Raw genomic sequence first — 21,374 nt, 5'->3', positions numbered from 1 at the left:
GCACATTCACCCAGGCACGGGCCCAGCTTTGGCCCAGTAAAGGGTACAGGGTACCTTGCAGCCTTGGTTTTATCTTCTGTGTTCTAGTTAATGGTTGGGTGAGCGGAAGTGCTCAAGTTAGTGGTATCACCCCAACCCTGAGGTCTGCTCTAGCTCTTCGGAGACAAAGTGTGAGTAAATATATTTAATATAACAATAGTATTAAAATAACAGTTATTACATATATAAAGTTTGCAGTTCCCTAGCCCACCCTTCTATAATGGTTTGCATAGCTCCGTTTCCTATGACACCCCAGAATGGAGTCACCAGGAACTGGCAGAGATGAGTCTTCTCAAGGAGAGTCAGGGGGCAGGACGAAGGGGCGAACACAGGCTGTCGGGGAAGGGCTGACACGGAGCGGTGTCTTGGGAGTATGCAGTGGCCCCGGATGGGGAAGGACTGGACGAGGGATAATTTCCCCACCTCCAGGGTATGAAGGCAAGCAAGTGTGGACACTTTGGTTCCTGCAGGAAGGCACCTGGCTGGGGAGAGCTAGAGACAGCAGTAGCAGGGAAACACACTGGTCCTTTGACCTTCTTTCTGTCCAAGAAGCAGAGGGAAGGAATTCAATGCTCTTCCAGTCCTCCACTATGTCCCCCCAGCATCCCAGCCCAAAGCGTGCTGAGAGGAGGGGCTGTAGCCAAGTTCTGGATCTTCTCTAGATGCCAGGAAAGAAGAGGGAAGATGGGTTGGGAGAGAGAAGAAGCTGACTCCCAAGCAGCTGGGGAAGGGAAGAGGAAAGGCTGTAGGATGTGGTAGAAAGCGGGTACCAACTCACCCAGTCACAGAGGTGTGGTGGGGTCACTCAGAGCTCGGGCATGACTCTGAGGGAAGAGAAACTGTGGTGAATTTAAAGGATAAGAAACGACCTCTTATATAGAGAGGTTATATAACCTTTCTCTCTCTCCCAAGCCTGTCAATTAGTTCACCCCTCTTTCCTCCCCAGCGTTCCTGAATTTTGCTGATATAATCCAAGTCCAGGCTGTTGGAATTCTCCCCTTTCTGTCACTCCTGCCCTCCACTCCTTATTAAAGATTCACTTCTGACCTTGAGCCCTTTCAACCAGGCCTGGGGAAGAGGAGAAAGGCAGACTGGACAATACATCCATCCAACCTGTAGCCTTGCTGGGAGCACAGGCTCACTGGTCCCCCTGCCCCTCATGGGTTGAATGATCAGAAGAGCCCACCCAGAAAGTGTGCAAAGAGACTACCCCGTTCTCAGCCCTATTGCAAGGACCTACCTGTCGGGATAGCCCTAAGATCCCTCCACTGGCCAAGATGGGAGTGCTGCTCCCAGGGTGTGGGCGTTGCAGGCTGGGGCTGTTTCTTGGTCCTGGGGACACATCTCCAGAAGAGGCAAGTGTTTCTGGGGCTGGAGGGGAAGCTAGGGTGAGAGCAGTGTATAGAACCCCTCTAGATTACCTTAAGTAACCAAGCTGCTCCATCAGGGAAGAAAAAGCTCTAGAGCAACAGGAAGCTGTAAGTCACCATAGCAATCCAGTTGCAAGAGAACCCCCCTACCAAGAGGCAGGAAACTGTCAGCAGCATCATTAGAGCAACCAGAGAGGAAGCGACAGGAAACTATAAGGATTGCCGTGGTGAACCAGGAGGGTACAACAGGAAGCTGAAGCAGTTTCCATAGAAACCCAAGGAGAGCTAGAGAGAGAGAGGTACAGAGGAAGAGCTTCTTAGCAACAGGCTGCTGTAAGCATTACCCTAGCAACCAGATGGAAGGCTCTTTTAGCAATGGGGAAGCTGTACATAGTTGTCATGGCAGCTGGGCCCCTCGGCTAGAGAAAGGAATTGCTCCGCAGCAAGCAGCCTGAACTTCACCATGATGACCCAGCTGTTGGGAGCCACCCCTTGAGAGGTGCCTCACCCAGGGAAATTTGCTTGACGTCCAGATCCCAGGCCTCCTCCTCGACGCGGGCAGGCAGGGAACAGGCTCCCGGGGAAAGACCGGGAAGGGAGGGGCCGGCATGCTCAAAAGATGACACGGCCACCGAGGCCCGGGTGCGGGCGGCTGCAGAGAGTGGGGGGTGGAGGGGTGGGGTGCTGGCGTGGGAAAGCCCTCCTGGCTCCCTGAAATGGCCCTCAGCTCATAGAGGGCCTCCCAGTCAGTCCCACAGTTTCTGGGAAGACATATCCACTCATGACCTTTCCTCATTTTCCACCATGCCTCCTCACTGTGCTTTCGCTCTCAAGGTCTTGACTGCTGGAGGCCACCCCCGCCCCCCAGCACTCTGGCCCTCACCTCTTCCAGTGAGCAGGGCACTCAGCGTCCGCTCCCCAAGGGCCTTGATGTCCAGGAAGGGTTTATTCCCAATGCCCATGGAGACCATCTGCTGCACTCGGAGCTCTAGGGAACAGAGACCCTGTTACCAACCTCTTTGCTCCTTCCCAACTCTCGTTCCTCCCTCTTATTCCTCTGGTATCTCTTGTCACTCTTCCTGTTGACTGTTATGACATGGATGGTGATCGTGGTCCTCGACTTCCCCCTCAGACATCTGTCTCTTCTCTCCTATATGCTGCATCCTGCCCACTTGTCATTCCGGCTTCCCAGCTTCTCTTCTAATACCTTCTTCCCTTTATCTTGGGCATTAAGGGCAAAACTCACGTTTTTACATACCTTTACAGTTTATCAAGTGCTTCCATATATATCACCTTATTTAATCCTTCCTATCATACCGAGATGTAGAAGTTACTTTCCATTTTTCAGATGAGTGGAATGAGGTTCAGAGAATCAAAAACCAAAAACAAAAACTAGCAAAAGACCCCCCAAAACAAAACAAACAAACTAGTCCTGGTAACACCGCAATTAAGTTCTGGAAGGCAGGTCCGGTGAGCAAGCTCTCACTCTCTTTTGCCCAGCCATTTGCGCTTGCCTCCCTGAAATTTGCTAGCTTCCTCTTTCCTTTTGGTGCACCTTAGATTAAGTTCTATGTCAGCAATCTCTCTCATGTCAGATCTTCAATCTTCTCATACGTCATTCTCCATCCTACATCCTCTTTCCCCTGGGCACTCTCCACACTCTCCAGCTAACCTGCCATAACCTTGATCCCAAGCACACCCTCTCCCGGCTCTGCCTGGTACCCTTGTTGTGGGCCGCCTGTCTCCACAGCAGCTGGGCAATAGAACTTGTCCACTTGAGTTTGATCTCTGGTGAGGCTGCTTGCAGAGTGTACGCCTCTCGTGCACGCCGCCGCCGAAACCACAGCTCAAAGCAGAGCCCACTGTCCCCGATGTTTTCTGTTAGCCCCATGTCAGCAGTCTGAGAAAAAGCGGAGGAGAGTGGGTGAAGACGGAGTGCATTCTGGCTAGATGGTACCACGTGGAAAAGCACTATACTTAGCCTGGCATCTGGTAGATGCTTAGTAAATGTTTGCTCAACACCTACCATGCGCCAAGTGCTCTGCATTTAGTCTTCATAACAAGCACGATTTACAGAAGGGGGTGTGCCCAGACACACAAAGCAACTTGTCCAAGGGCTTATCATAGCTTATTGGAGAAAGAGTTCAAACTCATGGCTATGTTATTCCAAACTGAGGCTTTTTTCTCTATACGGGACTCTGCTGGAACTAGTGTAGGGGAACAAAGTCAGAAACTATTAGGAGTCATGCCATAACGCCTGATCTGGGACTAGGCCGCTATTGATGTTTATCTGGATATCAAGGCTGTTTCCCTAAAGCAAGGCCTCCCTCCTCTTGGGTTCTTCAGTTCCGTCAAGTTAAGCGATATTTATAGTGTCCTTTCTCTTCCTCCCCCAGGGACCATCCCTAACTCAGAAAGCATGTGTGTTCTTAATGGGAAAGGTCCTCCCCGCTTCTGGTTTGGAATGCCTCATGAATCTCCTGCGTGAATAAGGAGAACCCCATGGAGTAGACCAATGACAGGGACTTCTGTCACCTCGACACCCTAACCTGATGTTTGATTACAGGCCAAAGCCTTTTCTAGATGATACAGATTCTGAACCTGGGTTGGGATTGAATTTCCAGAACATCCTGCGTTCCCAAGAAGAGCATGACTTCCTGTCCCATCCCCATGGTTTCCCACCCCCACCCCACCCCCCAGGCATTGTACCTTAAAGGCCTGCTTATAAACAAAGGTCTCTGACCCCCCCTCAGGGCCCTTGAGCTTGCTGAACAGGAGGAGATGCTCAAAGAGAAAGACGTGGCGAAGGCACTTTTTCCGGCCACAGATGACTGTGAAAGGGTCCCGGTGCAGGAGTTGTCCCTGCTCCTTCAGATCTATCTGGGGAAAGCAAAAGGAAAGGTCATTGGCCCTGGAGCCCTTTGTATATATTATACAGGGAGTAAAAATGGGATTTCTAGGGCCAGGGGCCGAATGCACTGGTTCTCAGGCAGAGTCAGGAAATCAGGGAAGCCCTTGGCCTAGAATCCATCCACTGGTCACCATGCACAGCACACCTGGCCCAGCAGCACAGCCCTGCCTCTGAAGATAGAAGGTACATCACACAGTAGGGTTTATAGCCTCCAATGGGTAAGCCTTTGCATGTTGGGGACCAAAGCACCATTTTGCCCCAGGAAGAGAATCAAATCAGCAAAGAACTGAAGGGAAAAGAGGTCTATCCTAGAGGAGGTAGGTTTCCAACCTGTTCTGGAACCTCAGGACTGGAAAGAGACTAAGGAGAGGAGAATAAGGTATATGCTGAATGTTGAGATACAGGATGAAGTGCAGGGTAGATAGAGATAAGAATTAGGAAAGGAATAGGAAAGCACAGGCACATATAGGGTCACAGGATGTCGGGCAGGACATAGCTTCTTTATTTATAGACGAGGAAATGGAGCCCCAGTGAAGTTCAGTGACTAGACCAAAGCTATCCAGCTGGTTAGAAATTACAGCCTGGAGCCCTCTGACCTCGAGTCTAGTTTTCTGGTCACCAGCCCACACTGCTTCTGAGGCTACGAGGCTAGGCAGCCCGAGCTGGAGCGTCTGGAGCCATGGCCTCACCTCGCAGCCACGCACCGCCTCCACAGCCAGCAGGTCTTTGCCGCGGGTCTCTTGTTCCCGGAGCAGTTGCATGGCAGCCCCAAGGGCCTGGCGCTCAGAACTTGGTTCAGGCCCAGCTTCCCTTAGGAGCTCCTCCAGGAGCCGCCCATACCTGGCCAGCTGCTCCAGGGGCTGCTGCAGGGCCCGGGGCAGATGAGGGCCCCCCTCCATTGTGCCCTAGTTTGGGGCGGAAACAGATAGGAATGAGGGGAGGGGCTGGAGCTGTTCGGGTCTGAGCCCTTCGGGGAAGATGCGTGGTACTCCGGGTTTTTAGGGGTAGGTCAAGCCCAGATACACCCAAAGGTAAGGCAAAAAACCTTCCCCCAGAAAGAAAGGAGGCAGGAGGGCTGCAGGAGATTCAGCTGTCCTCTATATCTTGAAGGAGAGTGGAAGAGGAATACAAGTAATCCCTTATATTCTCTGGCTTTTAACTTTTGAAATCACTTTCACATCTTTTGATGCGAGGCCTTTTGACCCTCAGAGCACTCTCTTAGTTAGCTATAGTGAATACTGCCACCATTTACTGGATGAAGAAACAGCGGCCCAGAGGAATCAAGACTGTTGCCCAAAGTCCTCAGGTGGGCTGGATAAGAACCCGGGTTCACCTGGCTCCCAGTCCAGTGCTCGTCCCACCCTCAGCAATTCTGGGAGATTATTGGTAGGTGACGTTCCTGGGTACATCCAGGAAAGCTTTTCTTCCCTGAGAGATTTTGAGGTTGGGTGGATTTTAGGTCTTCCTGGCCCCTCCCCTTCTCATGAGGGTTGGAGAAAAAGTTACCTTGGTTGGGGGACTGAGGGCAGCCAGACCATTCTCCAGTTTGTGCCGGTGCTTCACGTACTGGGCGTAAAGGCTGAACTGGTCCCCCTGTGCCGGTAGGGAAGCGGTAAGTCATCTCCAGCGAGGCCCTGCAGACAAGCCTCTCCCTTTCCTCCTCCGCATCCTGTAGAGCCCGAAGGAGGGACAGGCCACCAGGGGACACTCAGTCTGCCTGGGGAGTGACAGGCTCCCGTGGAGAGAGCGAAGGCCAGGCGGCACTGGACGTCAGGGACACATGAGCTGAGTGGATCCAGGAGCCCAGCAAACAGCAGTAGGCGCCGGCGTTTGGGGCCACACGTTCTGGTGGTGGGTGGGGTCGGGGGGCCGATACTGAGAAGGAGGGACAAGCAGATGGGGCTGGGACGTGTGAAGGGAGAAGCCCTGGAAGGAGTTTCAGAGGCTGACTCACATGGCGAAGGAAGCAGGCCCCAATGCGCAGGGGGTGGGTGGTGCAGCCCTGAAGCTCCCGCAGAAAGTGTGTCCGGTGGAAACTGCGGAGCCTCTCCCGGGCACTCAGGGCCGCGGCCCAGGTGCCCCGCAATTCAGGGGTCAGCTCAGGCCCGGCGGGTGGCACTGGCTCACTCAAGGTGGCCACGTACTCCTGCTCACAGGCAATCAGCTCAGACACCAGACGCTGCTGGGCGCTGCAGGTACAACGAGGAGTGACAGGGGAGGTTGTGGCATGGGAGGAGCATGCCAACAGTATCATGTTCTTTTCCTGCGGGCCAGCTGGGCCTGCCTCTCGGGCACCAGCTGGGCTGGGCTCTCACCTGATGCTTCGCTTGCGCTCCATCCGGGGGGTGCCTACTCCCCAGGGCCCTTCTGGGCCCCCGGCCCGGCCCAGCAGCACGTGTTCCCGGGGTGAGCACGTCCTGTCTACCACCTCCGTACTGGTGACCTCCAGGCCTCGGATCAGCACGGTCCTCGGCGGTCTGCCCTCTGCTTCCGGAGCCAGCTCGGGGCCCTCCTCCTCACAGTCCTCCCCACAGGGGGCCAGGGAGCAGTGGGACGGGGCTGCCCGCGGCCCGGGACTGCTGGGGAGCAGCAGGGAACGGAGGCTGGGTGAGGGGCTGTGGGAGCCCCGCTGGGCCCCTCCGCTGCTGGCACTGTCTGCCCGTCGTCGCCGGTGGCCCCGTGGACTCGCCTCCGCTCCCAGCTGTTGCTGAACCCTCTTCTCCAGCTCTTGGCAGCGGGCCCGGCAGCGGCCCCACTCTCGCAGGGCCGCCGGGCTGCCCAGGTCCAGGGCCAGGGCCCGCATCTCCTGGAAGGTGCCGGCGCTGGGCTCCGGGGTGCGCCGCAGGGCCAGGGCTGCCAGCACTGCTTCCCGCCCCGGCCCAGCTCCTGCTAGCCTCGTGGAACCTTCGTCCACCCATTCATGTGCCTACAAGGCCAAAGGGGTGGGGAGTGGCGAGGGGAAGGAGTGAGGTCCTGTGCCCCTCCCACACGCTGCCCGGTGACAGCTCCTGTCCTCCTTCGCTGGTGGCTTCCCAAGGCCCACCACACCCCAGTCCTCTTAGAACACCTCCCCTCACTGTCCCAGCATCACGGCCTAGCGTGTCACTCTGAGCTGGTATGGAGACAGCGGGGCCTAGATGAAAGGATGGCCGATACTTACACAGAATTTACAAGTGGCAGACTCTGTGCTAAGTACCTGTTACATACTGCTTACGTAATCCTCACTCAGCCCTGTAAGGGAGGTGCCACGAGGCACACTCAGGTTTAGTATCCTGTCCCAGGTCATTCATCAAGTAGGCGGCAGAGCCAAGAGTCAAAGCCCAGGAGACGGCCTCCTAAGTCCCTGCTTCTAACAACCGCCCGATCAGCTTCTCCAGGCAGAAGAAAGGCAGTGGTGGGCATAGAAGGAAGAGGCTCAGCACATACCTGCTGGAAGAAGCGCTGTAGCCGCAGAGCCCGGTGGAGGCCACTCTCAACCTGCTCCAGGCGCTGTTCAAAGATATCCAGAACCTTCTGGGAGGCAGGGTCCTCCTCCAGGGCCAGGGCCTCCCTCGCCTGAGCCAAGCGCTCCTGGAGAAGGGAGGCTGCTCTCAGACCTGGCCCTCAGTCCAGTCAGTCTCCCCTTCCCTCCCCGCGTGTTTCCCCTCACCTGCCCCTCTCCCGCTTCTCACCTGAACCTCAGCACTGAAAGCCCGGAATCGTAGCTCTGTCTCCTGCAGGGCAGACAGGGAGTCCCCGGGCACAGCAAAGCTCACCAGCTGCTCCTCCCCCGGGCCCGAGAGCCACTGCAGCACCTGGGGCAGACAGGGTGGGAGAGCGGGGCCGTGAGGGAGAAGGGGCCGTGCAGTGGAAAGGAAAGCTGAGATCCAGCTCTGACCCCACCGCCCCACCCTGTAGAACCTTGGGGGAAACCATTTCATCTCAGCTGTAAAGTGGAAATGATAACAGGGAATGGTGCTAGTTTCCACAAGGGTCAAGTAAAGTGAGTAAGCCATCTTTGTAAAGCACCAGTTGAAGGGGAGGCTGGGCTGGAGGAAGCACTGAGAGACGCATGCTAGGGTTCCAGGGCTATGCCTCCGGGTGAAATAGATAAAATTGGTGTGAGCCAGAGGCACGAGGGCCAGGAGAAATTTCACATTCATAGAGCCTAGTGACAGGGACCAGGCTTGGAGATACAACCCAGGCGTGTGTGTGTGTGTGTGTGTGTGTGTGTGTGTGTGTGTAGCTCCAGTTGCCTATTATGGGGCTCTAGGTACTCTCGTGTTGGTTCTGGGATATCTGACCAAAAAGGGATGGTAATTCTTCCCTCTGAAGAAAGGTTGGAATCTGGGGCGAGACAGCCTGAGGACGGGAAGTTTGAGAATGTTCCCAATAACCTGTGCCAACAATAAACACTTTTACAGTCCTTTGCTGAAATCATTTAATCACCCGAACACCCTTGTGAGGTAAGCCTTACTATCACCCCCATTCTGCATATGAGGACTTGGGAACTCAGAGATGCTTCCAGACTTGTCCAATATCTCACTCCTAGCAGAGAAGAACTCAAGCTGAACACTTTAGACTCCAAATCCTGTGCGCTAATAGTTTTTACACAGGAGGAAAACAGCTAATAAGCAAACAAACAAACAGTAGGAGATACAAACCTTTGGATGCTGGGATGGAGGAAGCTAAATAATATGCAGAAATCTCAGGAACAGAGAGCCCTGCCCCCCCACCCCCTTTACCACTGACCCTGAGAAGACCTTTCCCCTAAGGCCACATGCAGGTCCATGAGGTGTTCACTCACCACACTTAGGAGCTATGGAGGAGCAATCAGATTTCAGTGCCCCTGCTACCCCACAAGGTAGGGTGGAGAGCAAATTCCTATGGAGTTCTTAACCCCAGGAGAAAAGAATCAAGGCTCAGAGAAGCCAGCTTTATTCCTGAATCTTTCCCACAAAGAGGCCTTGGTTTCCAAGGTCTTTAGCAGTTTCCATTGTCCTCTCCTTCCAAGGTGGAGGGAGGTGGGACCTTTCCATCCTCAGGTTTGGGGATGACATTGCATAACAGGTGGAGGGAGCTGGTATCAATAGACATTTGTTGCTTTTAAGCTAAGGAGGTAGGCACTCAGAGTCAATCGGCCCTTCCCAGAATCCCCTAGGGCACCTAAGCATCTCTCACAATCTCTAAGGATCCTTGATCAAACATCAACAGTGGGAGGGCAAGATCTGGCTTCTCTTCTTTGCGGGTGCTGAGATGCTATCTCCCTCTTGTTGAATCTCACACTGACCATGATCAACTTCCAGGGGAGATGAGGAGAGAGGGAGGGCCGTTCGACCAAGCCAGGTTAGGAGAACACCATCAACTGTAAGTATCAGTGGGAAAGGGTGCTGGAGGCCAGGCCCCCAGGTGGAGTTAAGAAGCATGGGGGAGGAGGTCCTGGCTCACCTGCTGAAGTCGGTGCAAGCGTTGCCGCTGCTCCTGCTGTTGCACATGTAGGTTGGAAAGGCGCACGAGCTGGTGAATGGCTTCGTCCACCTCCTGATACAGTGTAGCTGGGCCTGGGCCCTCCAGCCTGGGTAGGGAGGGGGGCAGAATGAACCACTGCCTTTGTCAAGCCTCCCCCGCAACCCCATCCCATCCTTGCATCCCAGCGTGAGGGGTGGCACAGCATCCTGGGTCAGAGTATGGGCCTGGATCTGAATCCTTACTCTTCCATTTACTGACCAACCTTGGCCAAGACATTAAACATTTCTAATCCTCCAAATCCCCATTGATAATCATAACTAGCACCTAGGGATGTTGTGAGAGTTATGAGATAAGTGGTGAAGCATATCTTGTCCAGATACATGCTTAGTAAGAATTATCTGGCAGCTAAGGTGAATTGGCAGCCCTCTGCTGTGTCTCCATCCTCCATGTCCACCTGCACCCACACACCCATCCCTCGTACTTGCTGCTGTGGGTGGAGCGCAGCCTCATCAGGATGGCTCCCCCATCCCTCTGCAGCTCCGTCAGCCGGGGATCTGCCAGTACCTTCTGTAGGGGCTCAGGCATTCCTGCCGCCTCCTGAGGGGCGGGGAGAAGTTGACAGTTGGGGTTCCACCAGGAGGTCCTCAGCTCAGCCCAGACCCATCCCCACCTCATCCCCTTTTGTCCCATCTCATTTCCTACCTCTCCCTCTGGCTCTGCTGCTCTCTCTAGCTCCTCAATGGCTCGCCGTACAGAGCCCAGCACACCTCGGCACAGGCGGCACAACCTTTCCACTTCCTGAGACAAACACACAGGAATGGAGTCCAGGGACAGAGTTCAGGATAAGGGGCCTAAGCCCTAGGGTGGAGGAGGGGCAACCCCAGAGACTTTTATGGGGGCAATGCTGGGTTCAGTTCCTGACTTTGTCGCTTACTAATTGTATGACCTTAGGCAGGTCCAGAAACCTTCCTGAACATCAGTTTCCTCAACTGTAAAGTCATGATAAGACACACTGGATTTAAAGGTTTAAAGAGATGATGCTAGGTAAGCAGCTCTCATGGGCCTGGCACATTTTACAGCTTAGTAAACATGAATCTCCTTTCCCTCATCTGCACTGGCCCTTGACCCTATAAAACCCTCTTCTCTGCCTCTTCAGATGCACTTCCCCTTTGATCCACAGCTTAGAGACCATGTTACAGACCCCCTTTAATACTTGGCTCAGATCATGCTCATACCTCTTTTCTTGAATACTCACAGAATTTAGATTCATAGAATCAGAGATTATGTCACAATTGCTGGACTGTGAGGGCAATGATCTTGAGGCTGGAATGCTGGTGCAGGGAGCAGGTACAGAAAGGCACCATCTCCGGAAGTAAGGTACATTAGCTTGCTCAAGGTCACATGGAACCAGAACCAGCCTCTCTGACTCTCCGCTCTTTCTAGAACCCCAGTGATACTATTTTGCACTCTTCTCCAGTTGTTTCTGACTTATCATCCACCAAAAATGATATGCTGTTTAATGTCATATTAAGAATCGCAAAAAGAGAAAATTACAGGCCAATATCACTGATAAACATAGATGCAAAAACACTCAACAAAATACCAGCAAACCAAATCCAACAGTATATTAAAAGAATCATACAGCATGATCAAATGGAATTTATTCCAGATATGCAAGGATGGTTCAACATCTGCAAACTGGTCAACGTGATACACCATGTTAACAAAATGTAGGATAAAAATCACGTGATCATCTTGATAGATGTGGAGAAAACTTTTCACAATATTCAGCATCCACTTATGATAAAAACTCTCAACAAGGTGGGTAAAGAGGGAACATACCTCAACATAATAAAGGTCACTTACGACAAACCCACAGCTAACATTATACTCAATGATGAAAAGCTGAAAGCATTTCCTTTAAGATCAGGAATAAGACAAGGATGCCCACTCTCGCCACTTTGATTCAACATAGTTTTGGAAGGCCTAGCCACAGCAATCAGAGAAGAAAAAGAAATAAAAGGCATCCAAATTGAAAAGGAAGAAGTAAAATGGTTACTGTTTGCAGATGATATGATACTATACATAAAAAATCCTAGAGACACCACCAAAAAACTACTAGATCTCACCAATGAATTCAGTAAAGTTGCAGGATACAAAATCAATATATAGAAATCTGTTGCATTTTTATACACTAATACTGGACTATCAGAAAGAGAAATTAAGAAAACAATTCCATTTACAATTGCATCAAAAAGAATAAAATACCTAGGAATAAACGTTAACTAAGGAGGTAAAAGACCTGTACTTGGAAAACTATAACACAGTGATGAAAGAAATTGAAGATGACACAAACAGATGGAAAGATATACCGTGCTCATGGATTGGAAGAATTATTATTGTTAAAATGTCCATACTACCCAAGACAATTACAGATTCAAGGCAATCCCTATCAAAATATCAATGGCATTTTTCACAGAACTAGAACAAATAATTCTAAAATTTGTATGGAAATACAAAAGACCCTGAATAGCCAAAACAATCTTGACAAAGAACAAAGTCAAGGGAGGTATCATGCTCCCTGATTTCAAACTATACTACAAAGCTACAGTAATCAAAACAGTATGATACTGGCACAAAAACAGACACATAGATCAGTGGAACAGAATAGGGAACCCAGAAATGAATCCACACACATATGGTCAATTAATCTATGACAAAGGAGGCAAGAATATACAATGGGAAAAGACCACCTTGGCAATAAATGGTATTGGGAATACTGGACAGCTACATGCAAAAGAATCAAACTGGACTACTCTTTCACACCATGCACAAAGATAAATTCTAAATGGATTAAAGACTTGAATGTAAGACCTGAAAGCATAAAACTTCTAGAAGAAAACATAGGCAATACACTGTTTGACATCTGTCTTAGTAATATGTTTTTTGATACTTCTCTTTATGCGAGGGAAACAAAAGCAAAAATAAGCAAATGGGACTACGTATAACTAAAATGCTTTTGCACACCGAAGGAACCATCAACAAAATGAAAAGACTGCCTACTGAATGGGAAAAGATATTTGCAAATGATATATCTTATCAGGGGTTAATATCCAAAATATACAAAGAACTCACACAACTCAACATCGAAAAAACAAACAACCCAATTAAAAAATGGGCCAAGGATCTGAATAAACATTTTTCCAAAGAAGACATACAGATGGCCAACAGGCACATGAAAAGATGCTCAGCATTACTAATCATCAGGAAAATGCAAATGAAAACCGCAATGAGATATCACCTCACACCTGTCAGAATAACAAGTGTAGGTGAGGATGTGCAGAAAAGGGAACCCTCATGCACTGTTGGTGGGAATGTAAATTGGTGCAGCCACTATGGACAACAGTATGGATATTCCTCAAAAAATTAAAAATAGAACTACCATACAATCCAGCAATTCCACTCCTGGGTATTTATCCCAAGAAAGTGAAAACACTAATTAGAAAAGATATATGCATCTCTGTGTTAATTGCAGCATTATCTACAATAGCCAAGATACGGAAGCAACTTAAGCTCCCATCAATAGATGAATGGCTAAAGAATATGTGGTATATACATACAATGGAATATTACTCAGCCATAAAAAAAGAATGAAATCTTGTCATTTGTGACAACATGGATGGACTAGAGGGTATTATGCTAAGTGAAATAAGTCAGACAGAGAAAGACAAATACTGTATGATTTCACTTATATGTGGAATCTTAAAAACAAGTGAACAAACATAACAAAACAGAAGTAGAGTTATAGATACGGAGAGCAAACGGATGGTTGCCAGAGGGGAGGGGGGTGAGGAGAGGAGAGAAATAGGTAAGGGAGATCAAGGCATACAAACTTCCAGTTGCAAAATAAATGAGCGACGGGTATAAAATGTACAATGTGGGGAATAGAGTCAATAATTACGTGATATCTTTGTATGGTGACAGATGACAACTAGACATTATGGAGAAATGCATAGAAATATTGAATCACTATGTTGTGTACCAAGAACTAACATAGTGTGGTAGGTCAATTATACCTCAAAAACAAATAAACAAAACAAACTCATAGAAAAAGAGATCAGATTTGTGGTTACCAGAGGCAGGAGATGAGAGGGAGGGGGAATTGGATGAAGACAGTCAAATTTCCAGTTATAAGACAGGTAAGCACTAGGGATGTGATGTACAACATGATAAATACTAATATAATTAACTCTGCTGTATGTTATATATGAAAGTTGTTAAGAGTAAATCCTAAGAGTTCCCATCACAAGGAAAAAATTTTTTTTCCTATTTCTTTAATTTTGTATCTATAGGAGATGATGGCTGTTCACTAAACTAGTGGTAACCACTTCATGGTTGTATGTAAGTCAAATCATTATGTTGTACACCTCAAACTTGTTCAGTGCTTGTTCAATTATATCTCAAAACTAGAAGGAAAAAGAGAATTTATTTAACATACTCGTCCCATCTCTCCAGTAGCCCAGGGCACATGCACAGACTTTTGCTCATAAATACTTGTTGAATTGAATTTGCTCATAAACACTTGTTGAATTGTGAACCATAAATATTTATTGAACTAAATGGAAGGGAAACCACTTTTCCTCAACCCCTTGGTCATATCTCAGATCTGTCCTCTCTCTCCTAGAATGTCCTCTGCTGGGTCACTCCTGGCTCCCAGTGTCCTGAGTGGGGGAGGTGAAGCTTACCTTGTGTGTCTCTACCCAGTGGCTGGGAGAGGGGTCCCTGTGACCTCCCAAGTCCCACTGCAGCTCCTCTGGCTTGGCCACTCTTTTCAGATCACTCTCTGACAGCAACTCAGCACCCTGTAGACATGTGAAGGCAGGGGGTTTCTGGCCTAGGCACCTAGGGACTCAGGGACTGGCCTGGGGCTCCAGCCAGCCTCTTCTTTTCTCTCCACTACTGATGGGGACTAGGTGGGAGTGAGGGGCTCAAACCTGAAATCCATGGAGTTCAGTTGGAGGGTCATCATGAGTGAGAAGCAGCAGCCGCTGAATGAGGGGAGGGTCTCCTGAGTCCTGAAGGCAGAGAAGAATAACCCTAAATTGTGAGCAACGGGGTGGCCTGGAATGACCACTAGGGAAGAGTCAGGACCCAGAAGAAGTACTTGTCTCAAGGGGTTGCTTACCTGAAGTTGACTCAGGACAGGAATGAGTGCTGGAGGCAGTGCGGGTGCCTTGCGAAGGTCCAGCAGGACTGACAGCCCCAGTACCTGTAAGTCAGGCCTGTGGGGGCAGAAGATCCAAGGAGGCTGTGTGTGTGTGTGTGTGTGTGTGTGTGTGTGTGTGTGTTAATGTTACTCATCCTCAGGAAAAGTTAGTTCCTGGCGATGGGCAAAGTGTCAAAGTCTCGGACATGTGTCCAAGAGGTAGTGACCTAGCAATTAGGATTCTATATTCGCGTGGCTACTGGGTCATGGGATCAGGGATTAAAAAGTTAGGAATTCTGTGCTCTGGAAGGGTATGACTTCAATGCCAGCACCTAGCATACTGCCTAATAGGCTCTGGTGCTCAAGAAAGAGTTGTTGAATGAGTTAATCAAGGTTCTGATAAACTAGGTTTTGTCTCAGGATACTGAAAGTCAGCAGTGTTGATTTTGAGGATTGATGAAGATATGCTGCAAGTCAGGGGTCGGTAAGGTCAGAGAGCAATGACTTGAAAATCTGAGGGTTGAAGAAGTAGGTATCCTAGAGGTCAATGTCTTGAGGAGAGAGGAGAGCAGGGTCCTCACAACCCAGGAGGTTAGTGTGCAAGCTGCCAGCCTGGGCCTCAGTTACCTGAGCAGTGAGTGGAGGTAATGAAGAGCAGCGCTCAGCACGTCTTGGGAGGGTGGAGGCTCCTCAGGAGGGCACGGTGGGGTAATGGTCAGCAGAGCTCGCCCACTCTGATCCACCCCTCCTGAAGACACAAAATGGTCCCGGCTGGGGGCAGGCCTTGCCTACCTCCCATCCACCCTGCCTCCCTCCCCAGCCCACCCAGGAGGCTTCTCCTTCCTCGACCCCTTTCCCTTCAGCCACTGCTGCCCACTGACCAGTCAGGACGAGACATCCAGACGACATTAAGTCCCAAGCTACACCAGGATCATCAGAGCTGGAGACTGGAGTGGCCTCTTCCGGGATGCTGTCCCCTTTCACTTCCTGCACAGTCTCTGGGGATGGTGCCAGGGGGTCAGACAGGAGCCCTTCTGGATTGCTGGGCCCTGCAGGCACAGGCAGAGCTATGGGCCTGAAGTGAGGACAGGTCTGGCTACTCTGCTCCCACCCTCACCTCCGCTCTTCCTGCAGCCCCGTTCCCTAGGCCGCACCTACCCTGGCCATTGTCCCACTGGCCTCGGTGTCATCTCACCTGCCACGCGCACCAGCCTCGGCCCCTCCTGCTCTCTTTCTCTGGCCCTCTCTTCTACAGGCCCACGGGCTTCTGGGGGCCGAGGCTCTTTTTCGTCTGCTGGTTTGAGCTCCTCTCTCGGCTCAGGGTCTGGCTTCCCCGAGCCTTCATGCTCCTCCTTAACTGGGCCGCATCCTGGAAGCTCGTGTTCACTTGGGGGGGGCAGACTGACAAGGGCTTCCTGGTGGCTGGTCTCTTCCTTGTCCCCAGGGCTCAGTGGGGCACTGTCTCCTCCTCGGTTAAGAGCCCCTCTGCCTGCAGCTCGCTTCTTTCTCCTGTTTCCTTTGCCTGCTCTCCGAGGGGTACCGGGCGGCCCTTCAGCCCCCTGGCCTGCTCCTCCTCCGACCTCCCCTGGCCTCAGGGGGCAAAACTCAGAGGCTTCCCCCAGCGCCTCTGCTGGGGGCTCAGATACTTCCAGGGCTGCTGCCTCAGGGAGAGCCTCAGCCTCGGCTCCCGGGGGAGACCCAGGGGAGGCTCCAGCGCTGCTCCCCTCACCGGGCGGGCGGGCTCCATCCTGGTCCCGAGGCCCCAGGCCCTTCTGGTGCATCCACGCCCGGTGTCTCCGATGCCGGCCCTTCCCCCCAGCACCCTTGCGGGTGGGTACCGTCCGGGTCCTGGAGAGGCCCGAGGAGCCGTCAGCATCCGTGGGGCTCCCCCTCACAGGCAGCGTCACCTCCAGCAGCTCCACGTACTCGCCCTCAGGTCCTTCAGCAGGGGCATTGTGCCCATCGCCGGGACTCCGAGTGCCCAGGGCCTCCTCGGGGAGTGGAGGGCTGGGGAGCCCTTGGGGTCCGGAGGGCACTTCTGGGGGTAGTGTGCTTGGCCGATGTCCAACCATGAGGGCCCCTTTGTGTACAAATCGAGGGCAGATGAGCTCGGCCCAGGGCAGTCGCTGAATCCCAGAGGGTGCGGACAGAAGGCAGGTGCTGAGGCGACCTGTTGGCCTGTCCTTATTGACGCCTTGTAGCCACTCAGGTGTGAACAGGTAAGCACAAGCCTCATTGGGCACAGGCAGTTCCTGCACTCGCCCACCCCCTGGGGCCAGGCACTTGAGTGCCAGGCGGGGCGCTTGGGCTGCTGAGGGCACCACTTGCAGGTAGAAGTCTCCTGGGCGCAGCAGCTGCCAGGGGAGTGCTGCTAGCTGCACCACTACCTGCTCGTGCAGGCAGAGGGGCCAGCCCTCGTGGAAGAAGAGGAAACCGCTGTACTGGGCCTGGGGAGAGAGGTGGCAGGCTGTGCTCAGGCGTCTGCTGATGAAACCAGCAGGAGGGGGCAGTTAGAATGGGGCTACCCTAGGCAGGAGTGGCCTTATACCTGGTGGGTTATAACCCCAGGGGAGCCGGAGGAGATATCTTGGGGTGTGCATGTGACAGAGGAAAGGATTGGGACTGATCAGTTTTCTGGTGGTAGGAAGCTTCTCTAGGAAGCTAGTTCCATGAGTGGGAGGGTAAGAACTGAGTCATTATAAAGACATGGTCAGCAGATGCCATTGTCTTGGAGGAGCCAGAGACTCCTAGGAGTTCTTTATATCTGTAGAAGTGACTCTGTTGAGTCATTTCTGGGGGAGTTGGTATCTTGAAAAATTGATATGAGGAGGGAAATGTCTGGAATTGGGTCTGGAGGGTCAGGTTCTTTGGGAGCTGATGTTTCTTAGGGGTCAGTATTTGGGGAAGATGAATGTCTATGTGTTAGCATGAGAATGGCAAGTGCCTCTGGGGGGATCAGTATCAGGGGAGGCGATGTCTCTGGGTGAGGGGAAATTAGTCAGTCTGACTGGTGTCTCGGGTGAGGCAGTGGCTCTTAGGGGAGATAGAACAGGGATGCATTCACTCACACAGGCTTCCTGCTGGACCTTGGCAAGCAGGTGCTTGGCGGGCACCAGGAAGTCCAGCGTGTACCTCAGCGCATCCTCCCGATAAGTCCTCTCCACCACCTGGAACACTTGGCCCAACAGTGTAGGGGCTGTTGCCTCGAAAGGTGGGTACAGGGCGGCCAAAGTACTCTGCACACAGTCCTCTACTGGTTCAGGCTCCTGGGAGAGACAAGACCAGGCTGCAGATCCCTAGAGATCACCCGAGCATGGCTCCTTGGAGGCTGGCTGTGTCCCCCAGGGGCCCCATCATGTACAGAGTGTGTGCAGAGAGACGACAGGAAATGCTGGCTGAATGAGATGGGAGTGGGGCTGGCCCAGTCGGAGTGCACAGTGTACTCTGAGACCTTGGCTTTGGAGATCTGAGGAGACTTTTTTGTGAAGGACTTTGATTAGGGCTGCGCCTAGTTCTTGTAAATTGCAAGGATTGCATAGGCCCTCCTCAGGAAGAGATGGGCCCCTGGGCCATCAGGGAAGTCACTGATGGCTGAGAGCTCTGGAGGGTGGAGCCCTTTTACACAGCCCTCCTGCCAGTCCCTCTTCTCAGGGCCTCCCACAGAGACCCCCATCTTAAGTAGAGGTGCCACCACCCATGAACAATCATATGCTAGAGATGATCGTTGGGTGGGAAGAAGGAGGACTGAAGGGCTATCTGTCTTGAGTCTTTCGAGCACCCCTCATCCTCTCCCAGAGTGGCTCTAAAGCAATCACCCATTCCCGGAGCATGTGGGATTGGGTTACAAAGACTTGGGTGGGGACAGTTGAAAGAGGAAAAAGTCACAAAAGGAACTTGTAGGGAAGGGAGGAGGAGGCCTTGCTGGTATGTATTGGAGCTGAAATATTTTCTGATTCCTGTAGGGCCTCTCCACCAACCTCCACCGGGAGCCACTATCTCAAAAGTCTCAGCCCTGCTTCCTCCAGACTCGTGTCCCTAAGTGAATCAGCTGGATATCTTTCTCCATCTCATACCCTAAACAGCCACCCCTCAGGCTATTCCTCTGCAAACCTATTTGTCTTTCAAGGTGGCTGTGAAATTCCTTTTATCAGATTTCTTTGCTGTAACGGGGCAAGGGGGATGCTCGCTGAAGTGTTTATCTAGTTCTCTACTCCCCATTGCAACCCGCCCCCACCCCATCCCCCGCCTTCGCCCTGAGGACAATACTGCATATTTCACTTTAAGTCCTCTCAGCCTGAGCGTTGCCTGCCTGTCCCGACCTTCTGAGAAGCGAGGCAGCCACTCCGGAGGCCGACAGTCAGTGCGTCAGCATAGAGACCCGGCCCCAAGGTGTGTGGGCGAGCAGACAGACCCCCCAGTGTTCCGGGGACCCGGCCAGCGCCGGGAGCGTGGGTGGGGGGAGGGTGGAGATGGGCGGGCGGGAGGCAGAGTGAGCCGTCCGCTCCGAGGCCTGCAAGGGGGAGCTAGAGTTGGAGCTGCGAGGCAGCTGCAACCCATTAGGGGCGGTGAGCTCATGGCTGAGTGAGAGTCCCAGCCACAGGAAACGGCAGCGGCAGGAGGGGAGGAGGGGTCTGGGGTGGGAGGGGGCGGGCAGGAGCTCAGAGACCGGCCTCCAGCCGGCCCGGACCAAAGAGGAGACCAGAGAGACTGAGTCAGCTCTCCCTGGCCCAGTTCCTCTTTCTTCTTGTTCCAGCCTCCCTGCCAGGGGGTGCCCTTCCTTCTGTAGAGGAGCAGCCCCGGTGGTGCTCCTCCCCCTCCTCCCCCCTGCGGTGAGCGCCCCCTGGCAGGGCCTCTCCCCCTCCTCCGTTCCCTGCGGTGAGCGCCCCCTTGGCCGTGCCCCCCCCACCCATCCCTCCCGCAGTGGGCGCTCTCCCTGGCAGTGCGCACACCTGCAATTACTCTTCAGAGAGTACTTTTGGAGCGAGAGTTCACAGGATAGTGTCCACTCCTGTTGGCATGGACGTCCCTTAATAGCGCCCTCCTGCTTCCTGTGCCCTGAGTTGCTGCTGCCAGGGTCCCCAACCCGCGGCAGGGAGCTTGTGCCAGTGTCCCCTCCCCTCTGCAGCGGGAATGCTCTGGGACAGTGTTTCTGTTCCCTGCAGCGTGAGCTCGGGGGCACTCCTCTCCCCCCGCACCGCATCTCGTGTCGCCTCTGGCAGCGTCACGCCCCCGGGCACTGTGAGCCCCCTCCCCACTCTGTCCACCACTCTGAGGCAGCCTCTCTTTCTCCGCGGGAATTTCCCTTTTTGGCCAGGTCCCTGGCCCCAGCCCAGCCACAGCTGTGGCCGGTCCCCCAGGGCCGGATGGGTGGGCCCGGCTCACCGGGCTGGGGACTGGGGTGGAAAATGGTGGTGCCAGGCAGGTCAGTTCTCATGACCCGAGCCCGGGCCCCTGCCAGGGCCGCTGCAGCCCAATCCCGCAGGGGTCTCCCGCGGGTAAGGAGCTGGGACCGGGAGGGGGAGGGAGGATCCTGCAAAGGAAGGCACAGGTCGGGACAGAGGAGGGCGACGGGAGGTGTGTGGATTAGAGGGAGAGAGCTAAGGGAGGTTGGGGGAAGGGGCGGAGAAGAGGATGAAGAAAGGAGTGAGGGCAATACCCAGTGGGGACAGAGCCAGACAGCGGGGCAGACAGACAGATCAAAGAAAAGAATGGGGGATGGGAGGGAGGAGAGTCCCAGGAGCGCTCAAGAGTTCCAAGCAGGAGCAAGAGGCACCCAAGCTAGGGGCTGGCGATCCACAGCGGGCTGCGGGAAGGCGGAGGGGACACCGGGTTGCGACGCGGGACTCACCATGGCTCGGCTCGGGGCCGCGTCCGACGCTCGGGCGGGCGGGCGGGGCCGGGCGCGCCGCCGCCTCCCTCCCGCCGCTCGCGTCTCGCCGGGTCTGGCTAGGGGACAGCTCCGGCCGCGGTGGCGGCTCGGCCAGCTCGGGCTCCCAGGCCGCGGGGCCCCACCAGGGAGGGTCGAGACGGCCGCCCCTCCCCGCCCCGCCCTTCAGTGCCCGCCTCCGCCTCCGCGTCTGACCCCCAGCCGGGACTCCCTCTCCCGCGCCTTGCCTCTGGCCGCTCCCCCTACGCCCCCACCCGATCTGCCCAGCTCTCCCGCAACCCTCTTCTTCCTTCTCCCCGCCCTCCAGCCGGTAGCCCCGACCCTGACCCTCGGAGGCCCGTCCCGCCGAGGACGCCCCTCTTTTCCCGCCACCGCCTAGCTCCCTACGGGATCAGTTTAGTCTCCGCAAGGGACAGTCCAGAGGCTGGGGCGTGCGTGAAATCCGTGGGGTCCCCAGCCTAGGACTGGAGTCGTTTGATGGCCGGAAGCCTCCTGACTCTAACTCGCCTGGGA

At 53.4% G+C, this 21,374-nt stretch overlaps 1 protein-coding gene across 8 annotated transcripts; it reads right to left on the bottom strand.

The window, feature by feature from the left end:
• Positions 1 to 169: 169 nt before the first annotated feature.
• On the bottom strand, positions 170 to 21,005 carry ARHGEF40 (Rho guanine nucleotide exchange factor 40). 8 transcript variants are annotated; one of them, XM_059913779.1, is made up of 24 exons: positions 20,823 to 21,005; positions 18,043 to 18,240; positions 16,170 to 17,421; positions 15,856 to 16,023; positions 15,602 to 15,722; positions 14,954 to 15,050; positions 14,763 to 14,843; positions 14,514 to 14,630; positions 10,471 to 10,566; positions 10,250 to 10,365; positions 9,748 to 9,874; positions 7,992 to 8,114; positions 7,747 to 7,890; positions 6,636 to 7,246; positions 6,275 to 6,509; positions 5,827 to 5,913; positions 5,010 to 5,225; positions 4,119 to 4,289; positions 3,132 to 3,309; positions 2,293 to 2,397; positions 1,918 to 2,061; positions 1,280 to 1,410; positions 818 to 878; positions 170 to 697 (listed from the first exon to the last, which is right to left on the bottom strand). In XM_059913779.1, the coding sequence occupies exons 1-23, from the start codon at positions 20,823 to 20,825 to the stop codon at positions 822 to 824; spliced, it is 4,578 nt and encodes a 1,525-aa protein (XP_059769762.1). In that variant the 5' UTR covers positions 20,826 to 21,005; the 3' UTR covers positions 170 to 697; positions 818 to 821. The 8 variants fall into 8 exon arrangements, with proteins under 8 accessions (XP_059769762.1, XP_059769758.1, XP_059769755.1 ...); XM_059913775.1 differs by having other exon boundaries at positions 15,856 to 15,972; positions 20,823 to 20,936; XM_059913772.1 differs by having other exon boundaries at positions 170 to 579; positions 20,823 to 20,934.
• Between the last annotated feature and the right edge of the window lie 369 nt (positions 21,006 to 21,374).

This window comes from Balaenoptera ricei, chromosome 2, assembly GCF_028023285.1.
Source record: "Balaenoptera ricei isolate mBalRic1 chromosome 2, mBalRic1.hap2, whole genome shotgun sequence".
Taxonomy (NCBI): domain Eukaryota; kingdom Metazoa; phylum Chordata; class Mammalia; order Artiodactyla; family Balaenopteridae; genus Balaenoptera; species Balaenoptera ricei.
Note: the sequence above shows the minus strand (reverse complement) of the source record. Positions and strands in the feature narration are given on the sequence as shown.

What these genes read in the sequence shown, in the direction of transcription:
- ARHGEF40 (XM_059913779.1), bottom strand. An exon ending in GGGCCTGCTTCCTTCGCCAT is followed by an intron (nt 5,914 to 6,274) that starts GTGAGTCAGCCT and finishes CTACCGGCACAG; the next exon opens with GGGGACCAGTTCAGCCTTTA. An exon ending in AGGCGGTGCGTGGCTGCGAG is followed by an intron (nt 4,290 to 5,009) that starts GTGAGGCCATGG and finishes TGCTTTCCCCAG; the next exon opens with ATAGATCTGAAGGAGCAGGG.